The sequence below is a fragment of the Bison bison genome, unplaced genomic scaffold, assembly GCF_000754665.1.
Source record: "Bison bison bison isolate TAMUID 2011002044 unplaced genomic scaffold, Bison_UMD1.0 scf7180017864189, whole genome shotgun sequence".
Lineage (NCBI taxonomy): Eukaryota > Metazoa > Chordata > Mammalia > Artiodactyla > Bovidae > Bison > Bison bison.
In genome coordinates, this window is record NW_011494761.1 from 1,605,769 (window position 1) to 1,627,432 (window position 21,664).

General features: G+C 38.3%; 1 protein-coding gene across 1 annotated transcript in view; it reads left to right on the top strand.

The window, feature by feature from the left end:
* Positions 1-1,130: 1,130 nt before the first annotated feature.
* PJA2 (praja ring finger 2, E3 ubiquitin protein ligase) overlaps positions 1,131-21,664 on the top strand; it is a 52,284-nt gene continuing 31,750 nt past the window's right edge. Inside the window, exons 1-4 of the mRNA XM_010843788.1 lie at positions 1,131-1,248; positions 4,321-4,521; positions 6,157-7,207; positions 19,026-19,211. Coding sequence (XP_010842090.1) covers positions 1,218-1,248; positions 4,321-4,521; positions 6,157-7,207; positions 19,026-19,211 — 1,469 coding nt within the window. The 5' untranslated portion in view covers positions 1,131-1,217. The remainder of the gene's footprint in view (positions 1,249-4,320; positions 4,522-6,156; positions 7,208-19,025; positions 19,212-21,664) is intronic.

Below are 21,664 nucleotides of genomic sequence, written 5' to 3' on the forward strand. Positions count from 1 at the left end.
AATTTATATGGAGAATGTGTATGTATACTTTTATATGTGTTAATTTATAGCTAGCTGTATGGCTAGACAGATAGCATATAGATTGAAACTAATTTTCAGAGCTGTCATCTTCTAATAACTTTAAGTTGGTGGTGGGCAGTTAGCAGTAGCTCAGGTGTTAAGGTGTTGAAATAAAAAATTAAGCTCTTGCCAAACTTTAAAAAAAAGCACAGGTTGTAACTTTTAAAATACTAAATAAATGGATTAATTTGAAAACATGAAGTTTTTATATGTTACATGGTAAATTTTGTTTTCCTGATTTAGAATAGTTTCTTCTTTGGGATTAAAATATCTGGTCAGTTGACTATTCTAATAGTCAATTTATCATTTTTTACACTTATTGTCATAAGCCATTATACATTTTTAAATGAAGTTTGTGTTCTTAGGGTTGACTTCGTTTAACAGTGGCAGAGCTAAGGGAACTTTAGTGTTTGATGGACAAGCAAAGATAGCATAGTTTGTATTAGATGCCCAAAGTACTATATAACGTAAGTTTGGTCACATACCCCAATCCACACTTCTAATATATTTGCTTGCTGCTGCTGCTGCTAAGTCGCTTCAGTCGTGTCCGACTCTGTGCGACCCCATAGACAGCAGCCCACCAGACTCCTCTGTCCATGGGATTCTCCAGGCAAGAACACTGGAGTGGGTTGCCATTTCCTCCTCCAATGCATGAAAGTGAAAAGTCAAAGTGAAGTCACTCAGTCGTGTCTGTCTCCTAGCCACCCAACGGACTGCAGCCCACCAGGCTCCTCCGTCCATGGGATTTTCCAGGCAAGAGTACTGGAGTGGGGTGCCATTGCCTTCTCCAATATATTTGCTTATGTACTTATAAATTATTCATGTATTATCATCATTGTCTTTCTTAAGGATGATATGTACTTAAGGCAAGGTTTTCTGAGAGGATACTAAATGTTTTCAAATAGCCATCTTCATAGTTTTGAGATTTTTTTGATTGTCTTACCAAATCCAGTGTATATTATTGTGTTGTTATGGGCAAGTTAAGAACTTCACTAGAAGTGTTAGTTTTGGCATTTTGTTTTGTACTTCTGCTTTATTAATGTTGTATTTAATCTGTGGTTTCTTTGTAGGAATCTTCTGCAGCTTATCCATTGTGTGAGTAAAAACTAAATCACATCCATAATTCCACTGAACTGGGCACACGGAAACTGCCATATATGTCACAGTACATTGAAAAAGAGCCAGCAGGTAAGCAAAGTCTGTGTTGGTTACTCTAGATTGAGGACTTTGTATTTTCCCCTCTGGATTCCTTGTGTACTGTATATGATGTTTAATCTTGGTATTATTTATTTATTTATTTTTTTAATCTTGGTATTATTTAAGGCCGGTTTCAATCCATGTACTGAATATTTATAAAGCTTAATTTCTAATTTTTTATACAGTCAGATCAGATCAGATCAGATCAGTCGCTCAGTCGTGTCCAACTCTTTGCGACCCCATGAATCACAGCACACAAAAATGAGTATAAATAGAAATTGTTATATTTTCTTTTCCTACCCCCTTGGCATCTATTGTGGTTTACACTTTGGAGACTATTTATTTGGAGGTGTTGTTAAAGATACTGGTTCTGGAGTCATCAGTTTAGTTCACTCGCTCAGTCGTGTCCAACTCTTTGTGACCCCATGGACCGCAGCATGCCAGGCCTCCCTGTTCATCACCAACTCCCGGAGTTCACCCAGACTCGTGTCCGTTGAGTCAGTGATGCCATCCAACCGTCCCATCCTCTGTTGTCCCCTTCTCTTTTTCCTTCCATCTTTCCCAGCATCAGGGTCTTTTCAAATGAGTCAGCTCTTCGCATCAGGTGGCCAAAGTATGGGAGTTTCAGCTTCAGCATCAGTCCTTCCAGTGAACACTCAAGACTGATTTCCTTTAGGATGAACTGGTTGGATGTCCTTGCAGTCCAGGGGACTCTGAAGAGTCTTCTCCAACATCACAGTTCAGAAGCATCAGTTCTTCAGCGCTCAGCTTTCTTTATAGTCCAACTCTCACATCCATACATGACTACTGGTAAAACCATAGCCTTGACTAGATGGGCCTTTGTTGGCAAAGTAATGTCTCTACTTTTTAACATGCTGTCTAGGTTGGTCATAGCTTTTCTTCCAAGGAGAGTGTCTTTTAATTTCATGGCTGCAGTCATCATCCGCAGTGATTTTGGAGCCCAGAAAAATAAAGTCAGCCACTGTTCCCACTGTTTCCCCATCTGTTCGCCATGAAGTGATGAGACTGGATGCCATGATCTTAGTTTTCTGATGTTGAGCTTTAAGCCAACTTTTTCACTCTCCTCTTTCACTTTCATCAAGAGGCTCTTTAGTTCTTCTTTACTTTCTGCCATAAGGGTGGTGTCCTCTGCATATCTGAGGTTATTGATATTTCTCCTGGCAATCTTGATTCAAGCTTGTGCTTCATCCAGCCCAGTGTTTCTCATGATGTACTCTGCATATAAGTATGACAATATACAGCCTTGACGTACTTCTTTCCTGATTTGGAACCAGTCTGTTGTTCCATGTCCAGTTCTAACTGTTGCTTCCTGACCTGCATACAGATTTCTAAGGAAGCAGGTCAGGTGGTCTGGTATTGCCATCTCTTGAAGAATTTTCCACAGTTTATTGTGATCCACACAGTCCAAGGCTTTGGCATAGTCAGTTAAGCAGAAGTAGATGTTTTTCTGGAACTCTCTTGCTTTTTCTGTGATCAAGCGGATGTTGACAATTTGATCTCTGGTTCCTCTGCCTTTTCTAAATCCAGCTTGACCATCTGGAAGTTCACAATTCATGTATCGCTGAAGCCTGGCTTGGAGGATTTTGAGCATTACTTTACTAGTATGTGAGATGAGTGCAGTTGTGTGGTAGTTTGAGCATTCTTTGGCATTGCCTTTCTTTGGATTTGGAATTTGTGCTTAGAAGCAATTATATTTTTTATTCTAATACCCTAAAACAGAAATATGTAACTTTAATTTACTGATTATTCCATATACTGTGAGGAAATATTTTGTTTATTAGTTCCTGCATTACATAGGTAAAATCCAGATGACTAAGCAAATTTATTATATGTGTAGATGTGAGATAATGGCCTACTTAGTCAAAGATACTAATCTTTGCTGTTATATATCCCTTAGGCATCAGAACTTAGTACTTGAGTTGTTCAGATGTTTTTGACTTTTCTTACCATGCGTATAACATTGGTAGTTTTGAAAAGTTTGACTTGGTTCACCACTGTTTTCTTTTGGAGAGTTTTACTTGATCCTAATCTTTGGAATATATTTTATTGTGGTCCAGTTGGTTCTTTGTAATAGTACAGATAGCATTAAAGAAATTACTTTTGAGAAACCTAGACAGCATATTAAAAAGCAGAGACATTACTTTGCTGACAAAGGTCCGTATAGCCAAAGCTGTGGTTTTTCCAGTAATCATGTGTGGTTGTGAGTTGGACTATAAAGAAGGCTGAAGGCCGAAGAATTCGTGCTGCTTTTGAACTGTGGTGTTGGAGAAGAATCTTGAGAGTCCCTTGGACTGCAAGGAGATCCAACCAGTCCATCCTAAAGGAGATCAGTCCTGGGTGTTCATTGGAAGGACTCATGTTGAAGCTGAAGCTCCAGTACTTTGACCAGTTGATATGAAGAGCCATTAGAAAAGACCCTGATGCTGGGAACGATTGAAGGCAGGAGGAGAAGACTATAGAGGACGAGATGGCTGGATGGCATCACCAACTCGATGGACATGAGTCTGAGCAAACTCTGGGAAATAGTGAAGGACAGGGAATCCTGGGGTGCTGCAGTCCATGGGGTCACAGAAAGTCGGACACGACTGAACAACTGAACAGCAATTTGACTGGATTTTATTCACTTTTAATGTCATTGAAACCATTATATGCAAGTAATTCACTCAACAAATTTGTATTGAGCAGTTATACATAAGGTACTTAGATAATTTGAAGGATCATTCTCCAATCCTTTAGCAGCTTTTACAGTATAGTAATTTGGCATGTGGAAAAAATTTGGAGTAGGTTATGTTGTAAAAAGCTGCAATACCTTGAAGGAATCAAGAAAAGATATTTGGGGGAGGGATGAAGGGAGTCACATAACTCAGAAAGTAATACTTCATGCTTACTTTTCAAGTTAGTTTTATATTACTCGTAAGGGGCACTTGGTGTTCAGTAGCATATGATTTGACAGATAATAGCATGCATATATGTTGAAACAGTACCCCAAATGTCACAACGAAAGCCATCGCTGTGCCTCTTATTTTTAACTCTGTTTTTCAGCAATGGATCAAGACTCTAGCAAGGCTGCCTGGCCGAAACCAGCAGGAGGATATCAGACAATCACAGGCAGGAGATATGGCAGAAGACATGCATATGTCAGTTTTAAACCGTGTATGACCAGGCATGAAAGAAGCTTAGGTCGGGCTGGTGATGACTATGAAGTGTTGGAAATGGATGATGTTCCAAAAGACAGTTCCTCAGGTATGCAGCCTGGAGTTATTTAAAAGCTGTTAATAGCGATGTAAACATTGATCTTGTGATGCTTGAAATAGTAAGTGGATTTTACGTGTGTCTTGAGTATAAATGCTGTACATTTCCTATCAAGAATTTCTATTTTAAATTTTCTATAAGCTTAATAGTATATACATAGAATAAAGTAGAATATGGCCAGTCGTTAATCTGTAACTGCATTGTCATTGCAGTGATTACATTGTCACATCATTTCGCCAGTGGAAATGTTCAAGGAAAAAAAAATTTGTTTTTTTAAATGTGCACTGAGTATATTCTCCCCTGCATATTACGTTTAAATAGCTTTTTTTGTTGTTTGGTTTTATTTGTATCTCTAAATAATTTAACTTGGTTATTTTGATATTTTTAGAATCATTATATAAAATACAAAGGTCAAGTAATAGTTATTTAATTAAAATGCCTTAATTATTCATTACTCAAAAAGTATTTTGCAGGTATCCATGTACTGTGGCTTCCCAGGTGGCTCAGTGGTGAAGAATCTGCCTGCCAGTGTGGCGAGGCGGGTTCGATCTCTGGGTCGGGAAGATCTGGAGTAGGAAATGGCAGCCCACTCCAGTGTTCTTGCCTGGGAAATCCCATGGACAGAAGAGCCTAGTAGGCTGCAATCCACGGGGTCGAAAAGAGTTGGTCACACTTAACAACTAAAGAATAACAACGATCCATGTACTGTAACTACACATTTTTGGACTGGAATGTCAGTTTCTTTTTATCCTGAGCAAACTTGATAATTCTAGGGTTGTTTTTTTTCTGTCATTTATGTTCAAGAATATGAATTATTAGCTAAGGTCATTCTGCTAAAGAAGCCTTTTTGTGATATGACAGGACAACTTTATAATTTGTAAAATTTTGTTTCAACAGGTCTTGGTGTCTTTATTTTTTCTAGTTATACATTAGTGTAAAAGATAGTTGTGCTGAAAGTAATTTGTAGGGTGTATAGCATTTTACTCTTGTCTCATAGTTCTTAGAAACTATGACAAAGAAAATCAATATATTGACTTTTTTGTTCTTTTTCAGTCATAGCTATAACATAACTGAAGTTAACTCATTGTAGATATGTTATAACAGTTCATTTTGGGGATAGAAATTTTAATATTATGTATCTAGTGACTGAGATATAATCTTCTGAATTGACATATAACAGTCTCATTTCTGTTAGATCTGCTGTTCTTATAGCTATTATAAACACTTTAAAGAAATCTACATGTAATAAAATAATTTTAAGTTTGAATTGCCCATTCCAACAACTGGAAGAGTAGATTGATTACCCTGTGACTTCTCTCAAGTCTCTCATTAGTTTGTCTTTTAAATATCTTGTTTAGAACGTTTTAAGTATTAGGATTTGGGTGAAAGACCTGCAGAAGATGTCCGAGAGAGAGGATATTGAGAGGCTATACAATGGCATGAATGAACTCATAGGGTAACCAGTCTGCCGCTCCCGGTTAAGTTAGGGAGTGTAGAAGCACCAGTCAGAGAAATTCACTCATATTCTCAAATAGGTAATAATTGGTATGGTTTCTAGTTAAAGAGTCATTATTAAATGTTATCTAAATTAGCCCCTCTAAATATGTTTTCTTTTGTTCTGTGAAGGTTCCAGTCCACTGGATCAAGTTCATTCTTCTGTACCCAGTGACCCTTTATTTGAAAAAAGTGAAGCAGAAATTCCCATTTGTGATACAGCATTGAACCAAACCGTTGAGAGCACTCCATCCTTTGCTGCAGTGCGTCATAGCGAGGAAGGCAGGGAGCCCTTAGGGAGCAGCACAGATCTGCACAGTCACTCTGAGGGAGAGCGTACTCCAGGAGTCTGTAATGCTTCAGGCGTCCAGCATGGAGTTACATTGGCTCATACTGACTCTTACGATCCAGACGGCAGACACGGAGAGGATAATGGCCATCTTCAGCTCTCTGCAGGCGTTGTGGAAGGTGGCAGCTATCAGGCAGCACTGGGTGATACGGTATTTGAGCTGGAAAATGGAGAGGCAGAGGCATACACTGGTCTCTCACCAACAGCTCCCTCTTTCAACTGTGAATTAAGAGATGCGTTTGGAGAGGTAGATTCAGCACCTTTAGTGGAAAGGTCTACTGATAATACTGAGTTTGTCAGTCAGAACAACCAGGAATTTCAGACGTCCTCTTCTGAAGATGAAGTGGTTAGAAAGAAACAACAAAATAATACTAGCCAGGAGAGACAAAGAGAAAATTCAACTGAAGATTTAGCCTGTGCTCCCAGGCATATTTGCAGTGAACAAAACACCAGTGATAGGGGCAAAAACCAGGGCAATTCTCTTGAGCAGGTGGTGAGGCCCAAAGTTAGGAAAGTGATAAGTTCAAGCCAGGTGGACCCAGAATCAGGTTTGAATAGGCATGAGGCCAAACAAAGAAGTGTTCAGAGGTGGAGAGAGGCTTTGGAAGTTGAGGAAAATGGCTCAGATGACCTCTTAATAAAATGCGATGAGTATGACGGAGAACATGACTGTATGTTCTTGGATCTGCCTTTCGCAAGAGTCACGCAGAGGGACACAGAGGATCGCCAGCTAGCAGCAGAAAGCGGAGCCCCAGCGAGGCAAGGGGCTGTGGAGAGCACATTTTGGAATGGCTGTGGGGATTATTACCAACTGTATGACAAAGATGAAGACAGGTGAGTTTTGTGCAGTGCTTTGTGAGATTGTATAGTGAGCAAAGTGGTTTATTTTCTAGTACCACTTCCCATTGGAAAAGACCCTGATGCTGGCAGGGATTGGGGGCAGGAGGAGAAGGGGACGACAGAGGATCAGACGGCTGATGGCATCACCAACTCAATGGATGTGAGTCTGAGTGAACTCCGGGAGTTGGTGATGGACAGGGAGGCCTGGTGTGCTGTGATTCATGGGGTCGCAAAGAGTCGGACACGACTGAGCAGCTGAACTGAACTGACTGACCATTTATGTTTGGTGGATGGGCTCTCTGGCATGGTCATGGAATTAGCTATTTTGACTTACCACATATTTTTATTTACCCATTGCTAACCATGCATACTGGTTAGTTTTTCGTAGAAACGCTCTCTGAGGTGTTTCAGTAGTTTATGGATCTTAAAAGTTCAGGTAATAACTATTCATTATTAAAAAAGGATAGCGATACTAATTATTTCAATTCGTGGTATTTCAGTTAATACTAATAAAATGCAAGGTAAACATTTGTTGTATTTTTAAAAATTTCTAAATGTTAAGCCAGTCTGGATTTGGTTGATAATATTGTGTTAACTTTGCCAATATTTATTAATACCACCTGTTTATTCTTCCTGTTGCTGTTCCTATCAGTTTATTTTTTATTTATTTTTATTTGGCATTTATTTTTCATTAGTAACTTTATGTGGTACATTTGTTATTTTCCACATTTGTAGATGAAACTGAGACATAAAAGTATTTACTAACTTCCTAAGGTCACAAGCTAGTAAAAGGTGGACCTGGAATTTGATTGTCTACTTACTAACTCCAGGCCCTCTGTTCTTCACCACTGTAGAGAACATATAACTTTTCTTATAAGAAGCATTCTGATTCCTCTTCCATAGATTCCTTTTTTTCCCATACTGTAAGACAACAGAAAGAACAGAGAAAGAAGAATTTCTTTGTCCAGCTGCTGACTTTTCAGTACCCCAGAGTCTAGACTTTTATCTATTCTTTTACGCTTGTGGTAACCCTTGGAATGCTCAATTGCAGTGCAATTTCAAGATTTTATCAATTTAAAAAAATAGTTTTCGTTTTTTTTTTTTAACTAGAAAGTTCTGCAAAGGAAGAAATTTATCCTTGTGAATATGAATGCATTTTATATATTTTCTTTCACATCATAAAATTAATAAAATTGTCTTGATTTTTGGGGGGGGATGTATAAATTAAGCTTCCATAATAAAGCATATGTAACTTGTAGAAATAGTTGAAATATTTCTACTGTTGTCTTGAAGTTAAGAACTTGTGCGTGACTGACTTCTGCTTTTTCAGTTTAGGTGCAGTCTTTTATCCAAAATCCATAAAGTTCTAAAAACAGAAATTGACCACAAAACCTGACTAGTCTTGATTGCAGATCTAGATCTGAACTAAAATTAGGCCCTTTTTCAAGTATTCATACATTTGACTGCAGAAATATGAAAACATTTGATTTCTGGTGCTGGCTTAGACTCCATTGGTAATGTTAGGTAGTATTTCTAAATCTTGCGGAGGGGAGGTTGAAGTTCTAAATTCTGAAGCGTACTCAGCCCTAAGGTTTTTGGATTGGATTGTGAACATCTGTCAGACCTTTAGATTACTGTTAAAAACAACTTAATAATCCTAGATATCTTATGATTTGAAAGTATAAGGTTGGTGTACTTTTTTTTTAACCACATTTTTGCTTTTTTGAAGAAAATCATTTAGCTTGGCTATGCTTTCTCCACTATAGACACATTAATCAAAAATAAAAACCTCTTTAGTTTGCATTTTGTAGTCAAGCCTAATGTCATCTAATGAAGTTGCTGAAATATTTATGCTATTTGCCAACCACCAGAAAAAGGATAGTTTTGAGTCTGCGAGGTTTTTGTATTTTCTCTGCTTTATAAAACTTAAAGATGATACACCTGAAGAGTTTTCTCATCATGTTAATAGTATAATAGCTACAAGTAGAACTCTCTTATCAATAAAGTAAACTAAAATTTACTGTGACATTTTAAGGTATAGGATTTTTTTGGCCACTTAAAAATACATAGTTTATTCTTTATAAGTAGAAAATATTTCAAAGAATGTTTGCTTCCCTGAAAAATTCTAAATGATCATTTAATCACATGTGAAACATTATACTTTATGGGATAAGCATTGCAGCTGGTAGAGTTGTTCTGAGCTGTTTAACAGGAACTGAACACCACCTTATTAAATTAGAACTGCAAGGGGAATTTTAATAGGCAGCGTATAATTACCAGACTTGGAATTAGACCAAAGAGTTAAGGTTCATACTCGGCTTTTTTGAAACATACCCTGAGAATGTTAATAACTGTTTGAGCACAAGATCTTGAGTTTAAAAGAGGCTTTTGCCCATGGCAGCAGATTTTAACCTTGGGCCTAATTGTTCTGAAAAGAGGTGTGCCATCTCCTGACCACTTCTTATAGTACTTAAGTTTTTTTTCAGAGTTTTTCTGTCCCTAGGCCTTAACCTTGCTTAAAAGGTAAGAAACCTTACCTTATCTAATGTAAACATGTCAGGACAACTTTTTGTTGTTGATGACTTGGGGAGAATGAAAGGAATATTACTTATAGTTGATGTCGATTTGATTCATTTAAAAAGAATTTATTGAACTCCTCCTAAAGGTCACATTTTGTTCCAGGTACTCTGTAAATACAAATAATAATGATTCCTGTTGCCTTGATCTTCATCAGCCTTATGAGAAAGACAGAATATACAGATGGTTACCATGAGGCTAAATTAAGCTCCTTTCCTCTCCTATGTGTTAGTTGAAAGCTGTGAAGAAAGCTCCTCTGATCATAGTATCTCCCAACAAGTGAAATATCTATGAACAGCCAAAGCAAAGATCTGTAAGCACATACTCTAGTATTTTAGCAAAACTTTTTATCTTGTTTCCAAGTTCATAGTTTAAAAGGAATAAATCGGGGATAAATAACTTTGTTCCTCAGGCATACCTAGGGAGTCGTAGATTACAGTATTTTGCTATTAAGGGAAAAGACCAGAAAGTTGTAAAAGGCAGACACAATTCAAGAAGAAACCTAGGGACTTCCCTGGCAGTCCAGTGGTTGCGACTGCACACTGCCAAGGGCCAGGGCTTGATCCCTGGTTGGGAGACTAAGCTCCCACAAGCCCCACGATGAGGCCAAAAAAAGAAGAAACCTAACTATTGGGTTTTATTTATTAAATGAAGCAGACTTATAGATTTGAACAACTGCTATCGTATCATTTTATCACAACATAGTTCAGTGTTAATACTAGTAAAAAGCCCCAAACTGCTTAGATTATGTTTAATATACTGTTTTTGAGAATGCCAAGAATTATATAATCAGTTCAGTCACTCAGTCGTGTCCGACTCTTTGCCACCCCATGGACTGCAGCCCGCCAAGCCTCCCTGTCCATCACCAACTTCCAGAGTTTATTCAAACTCATGTCCATTGAGTCAGTGATGCCATCCAACCATCTCATCCTCTCTTGTCCCCTTCTCCTCCTGCCTTCAATCTTTCCCAGCATCAGGGTCTTTTCCAGTGTGTCAGTTCTTCACATCAGGTGGCCAAAGTATGGGAGCTTCATCTTCAGCATCAGTCCTTCCAATGAATATTCAGGACTGATTTCTTTTAGGATGGACTGGTTGGATCTCCTTGTAGTCCAAGGGACTCTCAAGAGTCTTCTCCAACACCATACTTTTTAATATAATTTCCTTTTCACGTATTTCCAATAAAATTTGAAAAGTGTTTTTGATCCACAGCTGGTCAGATAAGAAAACTATCTAAAATTTCATTCTTCCCGAAGCTTATATATAGTTTAATTTTTTGGGGTGATATAAATAAATAAATATCAGAGAAGACAGATCAATTCCTTGTGAGATTTAGGGACTCAGAGGTTGATTAGGGCTGATTTTGCTGCTTCTTTCTAACTAGGATTTGTACATAAAGTATTTTGTCTAGAAACCACATATAATTTTTTTTAATTGGAGGATAATTGCTTTATAATGTGTTGGTTTCTGCTGTATAATAGGTGTGAATCAGCTGTAAGTATACATATATCTACATTTATCTCCTCCCTCTTGAGCCTCCTCCCCACCAGCCCCATCCCACCCCTCTAGATGGTCACAGAGCACCAAGCTTGAACTCCCTTTGTTACACAGCACCTGCCCACTAAGTGTCTGTATATTTCAGTGCTGCTCTTCTCAATTTGTCCCACTTTCTCCTTCCCTCACTGTGTCCACAAGTCTGTTCTCTGTGCTTGCATCTCTGTCCCAGCCCTGCAAATAGGTTCATCAGTACCATTTTTCTAGGTTCCATATATCTGTGATTTTATATTTGCTTTTCTCTTTCTGACTTGCTTCACTGTGCGTAATAGGTTCTAGGTTCATCCACCTCAATTCAGCTGACTCAAATTTGTTCCTTTTTATGGGTGAGTAATATTCCACTGTATATACGCACCACAACTTCTTTATCCATTCACCTCTCAATGGATGACCAGTTGCTCCTATGTCCTGGCTGCTGTAAACAGTGCTGCCGTGAACGTTGGGGTGCATGTAGCTCTTTTGAATATGATAGAAAAACCACTTAGATGCAAAGTCCATCACGCCAGATGCCAGAATGAAGCACAAGCTGGAATCAAGATTGCTGGGAGAATTGTCAGTAAGCTCAGAGATGCAGAGGACACCACCCTTATGGCAGAAAGCAAAGAGGAACTATAGAGCCTCTTGATGAAGGTAGAAGACGAGAGTGGAAAAGCTGACTTAAAACTCAGCATTCAGAAAACTAAGATCATGACATCCGGTCCCATCACTTCATGGCAAATAGATGGGGAAACAGTGGAAGCAGTGAGAGGCTTTATTTTCTTGGGCTCCAGAATCACTGAGGACAGTGTCTGCAGCCATGAAATTCAAAGATGCTCCTTGGAAGAAAAGCTATGACACACCTAGGTGGTGTTTTAAAAAGCAGAGATATTACTTGGCTGACGAAAGTCCATATAGTAGTCAAAAGTTATGGTTTTTCCATTAATCATGTACGGATGTGAGAGTTGGACTATAAAGAAGGCTGAGCATGAAAGAATTGATGTTTTTGAACTGTGGTGCAAGAGAAGACTCTTGAGAGTCCCTTGGACTGCAGGGAAATCCAACCAGTCAATCCTAAAGGAAATCAGCCCTAAGTATCCACTGTAAGGACTGAGGCTGAAACTGAAGCTCCAGTACTTTGGCCACCTGATGCAAAGAACTGACTCATTGGAAAAGACCGTGATGCTGGGAAAGATTGAGGGCAGGAGGAGAAGGGGGCAACAGAGGGTGAGGTGGTTGGATGGCATCATCAACAATAGACGTGAGTTTGAGGAAACTCTGGGAGGTAGTGAAAGTCAGGGAAACCTGGCATGCTGCAGTCCATGGGGTGGCAGAGAGTCAGACACGACTGAGCAACTGAACAACGAACAGCAACGGAAACCACGTATAATTTTATTTATATGAAAAACGGTTCTTGGTTCACAATTAAATCTGTAAAGAGCGTAGTATTTGAGTAAGTTACAGTTTTCTGCTTTTGAGTATGGTTCTGAATCCTGATGGAAGACAGTACTAGTGAAAGACTATGTGAAACGCACAGTGGTGTTTTCGTTTTTACTTTGAGAAATTTAAAGTGTTTGACTCGTGTGCTTTTATAATCAACAACAAATGAGTGCTCACCAGTCCAAGATGAATCTTCGTCATGTTTGTTCTGTTGCTTGTTCTTGAAAAATTATTTTGCAATCTTTTTCTTGCAAACTTTTTTTTAAAGATTAAGTAGATAGTAAATATTTTAAGCTCTGTGGACCAAAAGGCAAAATTGAGTATATTATGCGGATACTTACATGAGCGTTTTAAAATGCAAAAAACACCCTTAGCTTCCATGCCACCGAAAAACAGACGGGTGGGCAGATTCTGCTTTTGCACTGGGGCATAATTTGCTGAGCTCTGGTGTAAAGCTGTCAGGGGACCAGGAGACTGACAATACTGTCAGTTTGTCTGTTCAGTAAGACAGACCAGAAGGTATTGAGCAGATTTCCTTTGGTAGAGAAAGGAGGAAAATGGTGGTGTGCTGGCAGGAAATCCTATTGAAATTTCTAAGCAGGTAGGTTATACAATGAAAGAAGTAACTACCACTTTTATTAAATGTTTGCCATTTTCTGAAAATTGTGCAAAACATTTTATCTGTTTTTCATTTAAACATCACTGTAGACTTGAAAGGGAAACATTAATATCCTAATTTTACAGATGAGGAAAAGTGAACTCAGGGAAGTTCATTCATTGTCCAGGCTTGTCCTATAAGTACTGAGCAGATCTTAAGCTAACTGTCAGACTTCAAAGCTTGCTCTTGCCATCATCGTATTCCACCGTTAGGGTGAAAAAGGCTGTAATACATCATAGATGGAACTTTACCTGATGTTATATACAGTATCTTGTTTCTTCAGTAAAGAAATAATCTGTGGTAGGTTTTTTGCTTTTCGTAGTAAGAAATCTTAATCATAGTTAAATTTCCTTTGACTAGCTCTCTGAACCAATTTGGATTTTTAGAGCTACAAATTAGTAACAGACATTAAATTGGGAAATTTGTCATAGATAATAATGTTCAGAATGAAATAGTAATAGGAAATTATCGATATTACTTTTTACCATTTATATCATCCATGTGTATTAATTTCTAGAGAACGTATGCTAAAGAAGATTGTTGGTCCTTTTTAAATAAACTGATATCACTGAAAATTCATTATTTAAAATCATTTGATAATACAGTCTTAGTTAACTTCTAAGAGCTTACAGATACTTGACAATACAAGCAGATCTCCTTGGATGCTTTTCTGGGAAAAGAAACTGAGTTTGCACTTAAGAAAGATGCCTTTAAATGCAGCGCTACAGAAGCAGCTGCATTTCGGTGGTTCAGACTGAATTGTACCTGAAGGTGAAGGGTAATGTGTTCAAAAACAAGCGGATCCTCATAGAACATATCCACAAGCTGAAGGCAGACAAGGCTCGCAAGAAGCTTCTGGCAGACCAGGCTGAGGCCCGCAGGTCTAAGACCAAGGAAGCCCGCAAGCGCCGTGAAGAGCGGCTCCAGGCCAAGAAAGAGGAAATCATTAAGACTCTGTCCAAGGAGGAAGAGACCAAGAAATAAAGTTCTCCCCCTCTGCTCTGTACATAGTGGCCTCGGCAATTGCATAGATCACTCATTCAATAAAAGACAAGCCTTTATCTGCCTAAAAAAAAAAAAAAAAGGCTAGTCTGTGGATCAGTTGAAAAACAAAAGAAGCAGTGTTGTAGGGGAAGGTCTTGAAGGAATGATCTGGCCCTGAAATGAAAAAAGAAGGTGAGGTGATTGTGAAAACATTTGTGGTGGTGGGAGCAATAGTTGTGATGAAAATTCATATTTGAGGGACAGTATTTGGAATAGAGCATATTGGAAGGAAAGTGTTGCATGTGAGAATATACTCATAACTGGGATCAGATTGTAGTAAATCATCAGTGCCATTCGAAGTTAAAACTTTTTTTTTCCTATACACTAGTATTTTTTCGAGTGGCTAAAATATTAAATGGCACAAAGTTTTCGTAATTTTATCATTATATATTTATTTTGATGTGAATTAGAAAAAAATAATCAAGCTGGCACATCACATTTGGAACTTTACCAATATTGCTTAGGAGATAACTAAAATGTATTTAGGTAACAAAAAAACGTATTATTTAAAAAATGATTTCTTAATAGTTGCTGATGATACTTTTACCAGGCCCTGTTAGAATGTTTTCTGTATATTAACCCATTTACTCCTCAAATAAACTCAGTGTGATAGTGGATACTATTACTATATTCTTCTGATAGGTGACACAGTAAAGGCACAGAGATGTTAAATAACTTTTCCACAGCAAATAACTGGTGAATTCAAATCCAGGCCAGCTGACTCCAGAACCTGTGTTCTCAGCTGCATTACCTTAAGGCACAGTGTTACTGGACACCTGTAGCAAGAGTTGTGAGGGCTGTAGGCAGATGGCTTATGTGTGTGAAATAAGCCTTAGTGGAGAGGAACTGTTGAAGTTCCTATATTGTTTTAATATAAATCTATTATTTATAATATTTTATTATATAATATTTTTGGAGTAACATTATAAATGTACTGTTTGATGTAAATTAAAGTGATAGGAATATTCAGAATATGCTTTTTAATTGAGTTGAGAGAGTTGGGGTTAAATTTAGGGACACTAGCTAGTAAAGTAACGCTTAAAATTCTCCGAGCCAGGCTTCAGCAATACGTGAACCGTGAACTTCCAGATGTTCAAGCTGGATTTAGAAAAGGCAGAGGAACCAGAGATCAAATTGCCAACATCCTCTGGATCATCTGAAAAAGCAAGAGAGTTCCAGAAAAACATCTATTTCTGCTTTATTGACTATGCCAAAGCCTTTGACTGTGTGGTTCACAATAAACTGTGGAAAATTCTGGAAAAGATGGGCATACCAGACGACCTGACCTGCCTCTTGAGAAACCTGTATGCAGGTCAGGAAGCAAAAGTTAGAACTGGACATGGAACAACAGACTGGTTCCAAATAGGAAAAGGAGTACATCAAGGCTGTATATTGTCACCCTGCTTATTTAACTTCTATGCAGAGTACATCATGAGAAACGCTGGGTTGGAAGAAGCACAAGCTGGAATCAGATTGCCGGGAGAAATATCAGTAACCTCAGATATGCAGATGACACCACCCTTATGACGAAAGTGAAGAAGAACTAAAGAGCCTCTTGATAAAAGTGAAAGAGGAGAGTGAAAATGTTGGCTTAAAGCTCAACATCCAGAAAACTAAGGTCATGGCATCTGGTCCCATCACTTCATGGGAAATAGATGGGGAAACAGTGGAAACAGTGGCTGACTTTATTTTCTTGGGCTTCAAAATCACTGCAGATGGTGACTACAGCCATGAAATTAAGACGCTTACTCCTTGGAAGGAAAGTTATGACCAACGTAGACATCATATTAAAGAGCAGAAACATTACTTTGCCAACAAAGGTCCGTCTAGTCAAGGCTATGGTTTTTCCGGTGGTCATGTATGGATGTGAGAGTTGGGCTGTGAAGAAAGCTGAGTGCTGAAGAATTGATGCTTTTGCACTGTGGTGTTGGAGAAGACTCTTGAGAGTCCCTTGGACTGCAAGGAGATCCAACCAGTCCATCCTAACGGAACTCAGTCCTGAATATTTGTTGGAAGGACTGATATTGAAGCTGAAACTCCAATACTTTGGCCACCTCGTGCGAAGAGCTGACTCATTTGAAAAGACCCTGATGCTGGGAAAGATTGAAGGTTGGAGAAGGGGGCGACAGAGGATGAGATGGTTGGATGGCATCACCGACTTGATGGACATGGGTTTAGGTAGACTCTGAGAGTTGGTGATGGACAGGGAGGCCTGGCGTGCTGCTTTTCATGGAGTCGCAAAGAGTCGGACATGACTGAGTGACTGAACTGAACTGAGTTAATAATTGTCTTAAGTCTAGGTTTGGAGAAAACACTTGAGCCAGAGTTTTTTAGGGGAAATGGAGAAAAGGGAGCTAGGATATAAGAGCCATTGAACAGAAAAAATGGGAAGTAAGAGAAGACTTAAGTGTGAGGAGTTTGTGAAGAGTCAGAGATCTATCCAGCTTAAGGGCAGGATAATACCATTAGCAGATAAAAAATCAAGAAAGGGACTTAAATAGCAGATGAATTTTGTTATACATACATAATTTTTAAAAGGAGTGTGAAAAATCTAAAAAATATTTGGTGGGGAGTTAGTGGTTATGAAAGCTTAGTATGTGGTCAGGGCTGGTGATACATGTTTAAAAAGTTACCTACTTAGAGATGAGCGTTATATATATTGAGTAGCAATGATGTTGGCCAGGTGTCTACAAACTTTCTTAAAGGGTCAGATATTAATTATTTTAGGTTTTGCTGACTAAGAGGCAAAATCAAATATAAAAACCATTTTTGGCTCACATACCATTAAAAAGTAAAACAGGCAGCAGGGCCAGATTTGGCTAATGAGATGCATAGTTTGCCAGTCCTCAACATAAGCGTCTTAAATAAATTGATAGTTGATCATAGACATCCTTTTTATACTGAAATTTAGAGGTATTCCATCAGTTATTTCACTAATTGATAAAAGTTCAGACGTTTCATATGTTATCTTTCTGGACAGGACCTTACTCTGAGAGAAATGTTTAATAATGAAGTTTGCTTTTAAGCAAGCGTGTTAAAAATTGCCACAAACTAATGTAGAAATCTTACCCTGCTTCTTAAACCAAAATTGGAGTTGGTAATTTAGCTATAAATTTGAGAAACTTCATATTCAAGGAAAGTTAGTTCAGTAAGCTCCTTTAAAACTATTTCTTTGTTCGATTTTGACACTGATACAAGTCTGAAAATGATTTACTTGATCTTAGGATATTCTTTGGACCAGAGAGGGTTTTACAGAATAGAAGCGGTTTTGGTGCATACCAGTGAAGGCCCACCTGTTACTCGCTATGCCAGGGCTTTGTTCTGTCCTTCCCCAGGATATTTGTGACCTGCTGCCCATTGTTTTCTGAAAACTGGAAGTTGATTTTATTTCTTTTCTTCTGTTAATTTCTCAGAGCTCAGATCAGTGCTTCTCTTTGTTAATTGCGTCTTGATCTCTTGGGTTCATCTGCCTATAGAAGAAGACAATACCAACTATGCTTCCTTACAAAAACATAAAGTTTGTTATTTTTTTGTTTTCTTAAAAGTCAGTGCAAAAAAGGTAATCTTTAAGGGAATTCTTGACCAGAATGATTGATATGACTGGAAAGAGCATTTATAATTTATATTCAACACTGTTAAGTAATATTGTAGCTTTTGGTAATATAAGATGTGGCTTCCCTGGGGGCTTGGTGGTAAGCCAAGAATCCGCCTACCAATACAGGAGACATAGGTTCGATCCCTGGGTCAGAGAGATCCCCTGGAGCAGGAAATGGCAAGCTGCTCCAATATTCTTTCCTGGGAAAACCCACGGACAGAGGAACCTTGGCGGGCCACGTCCATGGGGTTGCAGAAGAGTTGGACACGACTTAGTGACTAAACAACAGCAAATATAAGATGACTAATGCTTCGCAAGTTGTTGAATGTAAACAAACTAACCAGTTAAATACGCATAACTAAAAGTAATTTTTCTGAAACTTTTTCATTAACCCTTTTATCACTTATTTCATTCCTTATCTAAATATTCTGTTGAGATTTATTTTGTGTTCATAGTCCTACCAAAGGACTTCGGAAAAGATTTGTCAGTGCAGTTTTGAATGAATTTGAATCTTTCTCCATTGAACATGGTAATAGTGAAAATTTATTCATAGAGGATATGATATCAGTTGTCAGTAGGTAATTACAAAGTTGTTGTGGATAGATAGAGTGAGTAACAACTCTCATTATATATTCCAGATACCATTTAAATTGTGATTACTGAATAAATTAAAATTTTGTTTAGAATATGTCTAAAATATAAAGAACCTATATCTAAGCACCATGGAATTAGTTACTTTAATGAAGAAAAAAATAAATTGATAATTTTATAACTTGCCATATAATATATTCATTTGAAAGTGTTACATTCTGCTGAATATTTATCTCTATTTTAAAATGTGTTAAAATTGAATCATCTCCTGATGAAACATACAGAGCATCAGTAGTCCATTCTCTACCATGATGCCCGGTTAACACTCCAGATGATAAACACACTTGTAATGACAGTTTTTTTCTGTTCTAAACTTGCAGTTCAGAATGCAGTGATGGAGAATGGTCTGCTTCTTTGCCTCATCGATTTTCTGGTACAGAAAAAGATCAGTCCTCAAGCGATGAAAGCTGGGAGACTCTGCCAGGGAAAGATGAGAATGAGCCTGAACTACAGAGTGACAGCAGTGGTCCCGAAGAAGAGAACCAGGAGTTGTCTCTTCAGGAAGGGTGTGTACCAGTAGGATTTGTGATTTTTACGTGCATTGCATGAAGTGTTACGCATCACATTCAAATGTTGGGTATGCTGTTAATCACATTTGCAAGCCCTATGTAGGACCAGTAGATCCTGCTGAATTTTGTTATGCTTTTGGTTATTTTCCGAAGAACAATTAACTTGAAAATACTGGTAATTACAGTGTCTTCTCTTGAAGTACAGTCTGTGTTTCCATTTTGCTTTATTAAAAGAAACCGTGGGCATTTAAACGATTGTTTTGGTTAAGTCAGGTATGAGTGAATCAGAGCCACCTGCTCCTCTGGAGATGCTGACGAGGTGGAAGGGACGGCCGTCGGGGGAGTCAGTGGTTGTTCCTGGGGACACAGGCAGTTGTAAAAGGGGAAGTTTTACTGTTGCTGTCTGATTGCATTGGATGAGATCTCCAGTCATTGGGTTGATGTTAAATATCTTTGTGTTTTCCTAACTTTAATGGGAATGCTGTAGTGTAGAGCTTGTCAAGTTTATACTCTGAAGGGCTAGATAGTGAATATTTTCAGCTTTGTGTGTCAGTCTCTATTGGAGCTGCTCAGTTCTGTTGTTGCAGTGTAAAAGTAGCCATAGGTAATATGTAAATGAATGGGTGTAGCTGTCTTCCAGTAAAATTGTTTTATGGAAACAGGTGGCAGGCTGGAAATAAGCTGTGGGCCATTGTTTACCAGCTCTTGCTCCACTAGTATTTCCTGGGTAAGAGAGACTCTGGTGTTTAGACTGATTTCATACATATACACTCATACACAAAGAATTTTTTTTGTTTTAAATCACATTAAAGAAACTTTCCCCATTTTGTATTTTATAGGTTTCTGGTAAGAATGTTTGTTGAATTTTAAAGTCTTGTTAGCACCAATGGAAATGACATAATGATTTTTCACTTTTGGCCTAGTAATCGTGAGCAGTTATTCTGTTACTCGATTTCCTAATATTCAACTACCCTTACTTCTTATAATTAGCCCATCATGATCACATAGTCATGGTTTATTGTTGTTTTAATGAGCTGCTAGATTCTTTTTGCCAGCATTTTACATAGGATTTTTATATTGAGAGCTGTGTGAATTTTCCCTATTTGTGTGGTTTTTTTTGGTCTTGATAAGTTTGATACTCGCTTTGCTAAAAGAGTACATAAATATATATATATTTATATACATTGTGTCTCCTGGTGTTTAAATAGCTTCTTACTACTTTAAAGGCTGTTGGTATTTGTTTGTGAAACCTTTCGGGCTTGGTATTTTATTTTGAGGGAGTATTTCTTTGATAATTAAAATTTCTTTATGATGATAATTGGTTCTAATTTAGTCTCATGAAATCTATTTTGGTAAATATATTTTCTTAGGAAAAAACTATTTCAACTTGGACAAACATCAAATTTTTACTTTTCAAAAAATATAAATTTCCAGTTTGAGATTAATTCTATAAGAAAATCTAGAAATAAAAAACATTAGAAAATTTGTAAAGAAAGGAATTTACAATTGGTTTTGATAATGGTAGGTTGAGGTGTTTTTTCCCCTCTTCCTGACTTTGATCATCTTTAATTATTATTAGTTTCAGTTCAGTTGATTTCAGTCGCTCAGTCGTGTCTGACTCTTTTCGACCCCATGGACTGCAGCACGCCAGGCCTCCCTGTCCATCACCAGCTCCTGGAGCTTGCTCAAACTCATGTCCATTGAGTCAGTGATGGCATCCAGTCGTCTCATCCTCTGCCATCCCCTTCTCTTCCTGCCTTCAATTAGTTAGCTTGGTGCTGCTGCTAAGTCGCTTCAGTCGTGTCCGACTCTGTGGGACCCCATAGATGGCAGCCCACTGGGCTCCGCCATCCCTGGGATTCTCCCACTAAGTATTAAATTTTTTGTATGTAATTGGTGAAAAACTTCGTATGTAATGTTTGGTGTGTAACTGTCATGCAGCAAACATTTACTGAGCGTGCAGTGTGTGCCATGTGCTGAGAATGCAGTAAGCATTGTCCTGGACCCTGGGATTGTATCAGTGAGCAAGGACAAGCTCCTTCATGAAGCTCACGTGATGGTGGGGGTGGCAGGCAATATGTAAGATGGAAATAATTGTAAATCACAAACTGATAATTACGGTGAAGGGAATGAAACACAAATGTAATAAAGCAACTAACAGGTGCTTATATATAGAATGGTCAGGGAGGACTTCTCTTAGGAATTGACTTCTGAACTGAGTTCTAAAAGATGAGAATTGGCAGTTGAGGGAGAGCTTTCTAGGCAGTAGGAACGATGAGAGCAGAGGTGCTGAAAAGGAAAGGGCATGGCATGCCAGAAGACAGCGGGGCTGAAGCAGATGAGCGACAGAGAGCAAGATGAGAGGGAGTGGCGGGAACCAGGCTGAAGAACACACAGCAGCTGGAATTATTCAGAGAGCAGTGAGGGTTTAAGTGTGGAGAATTAACTGA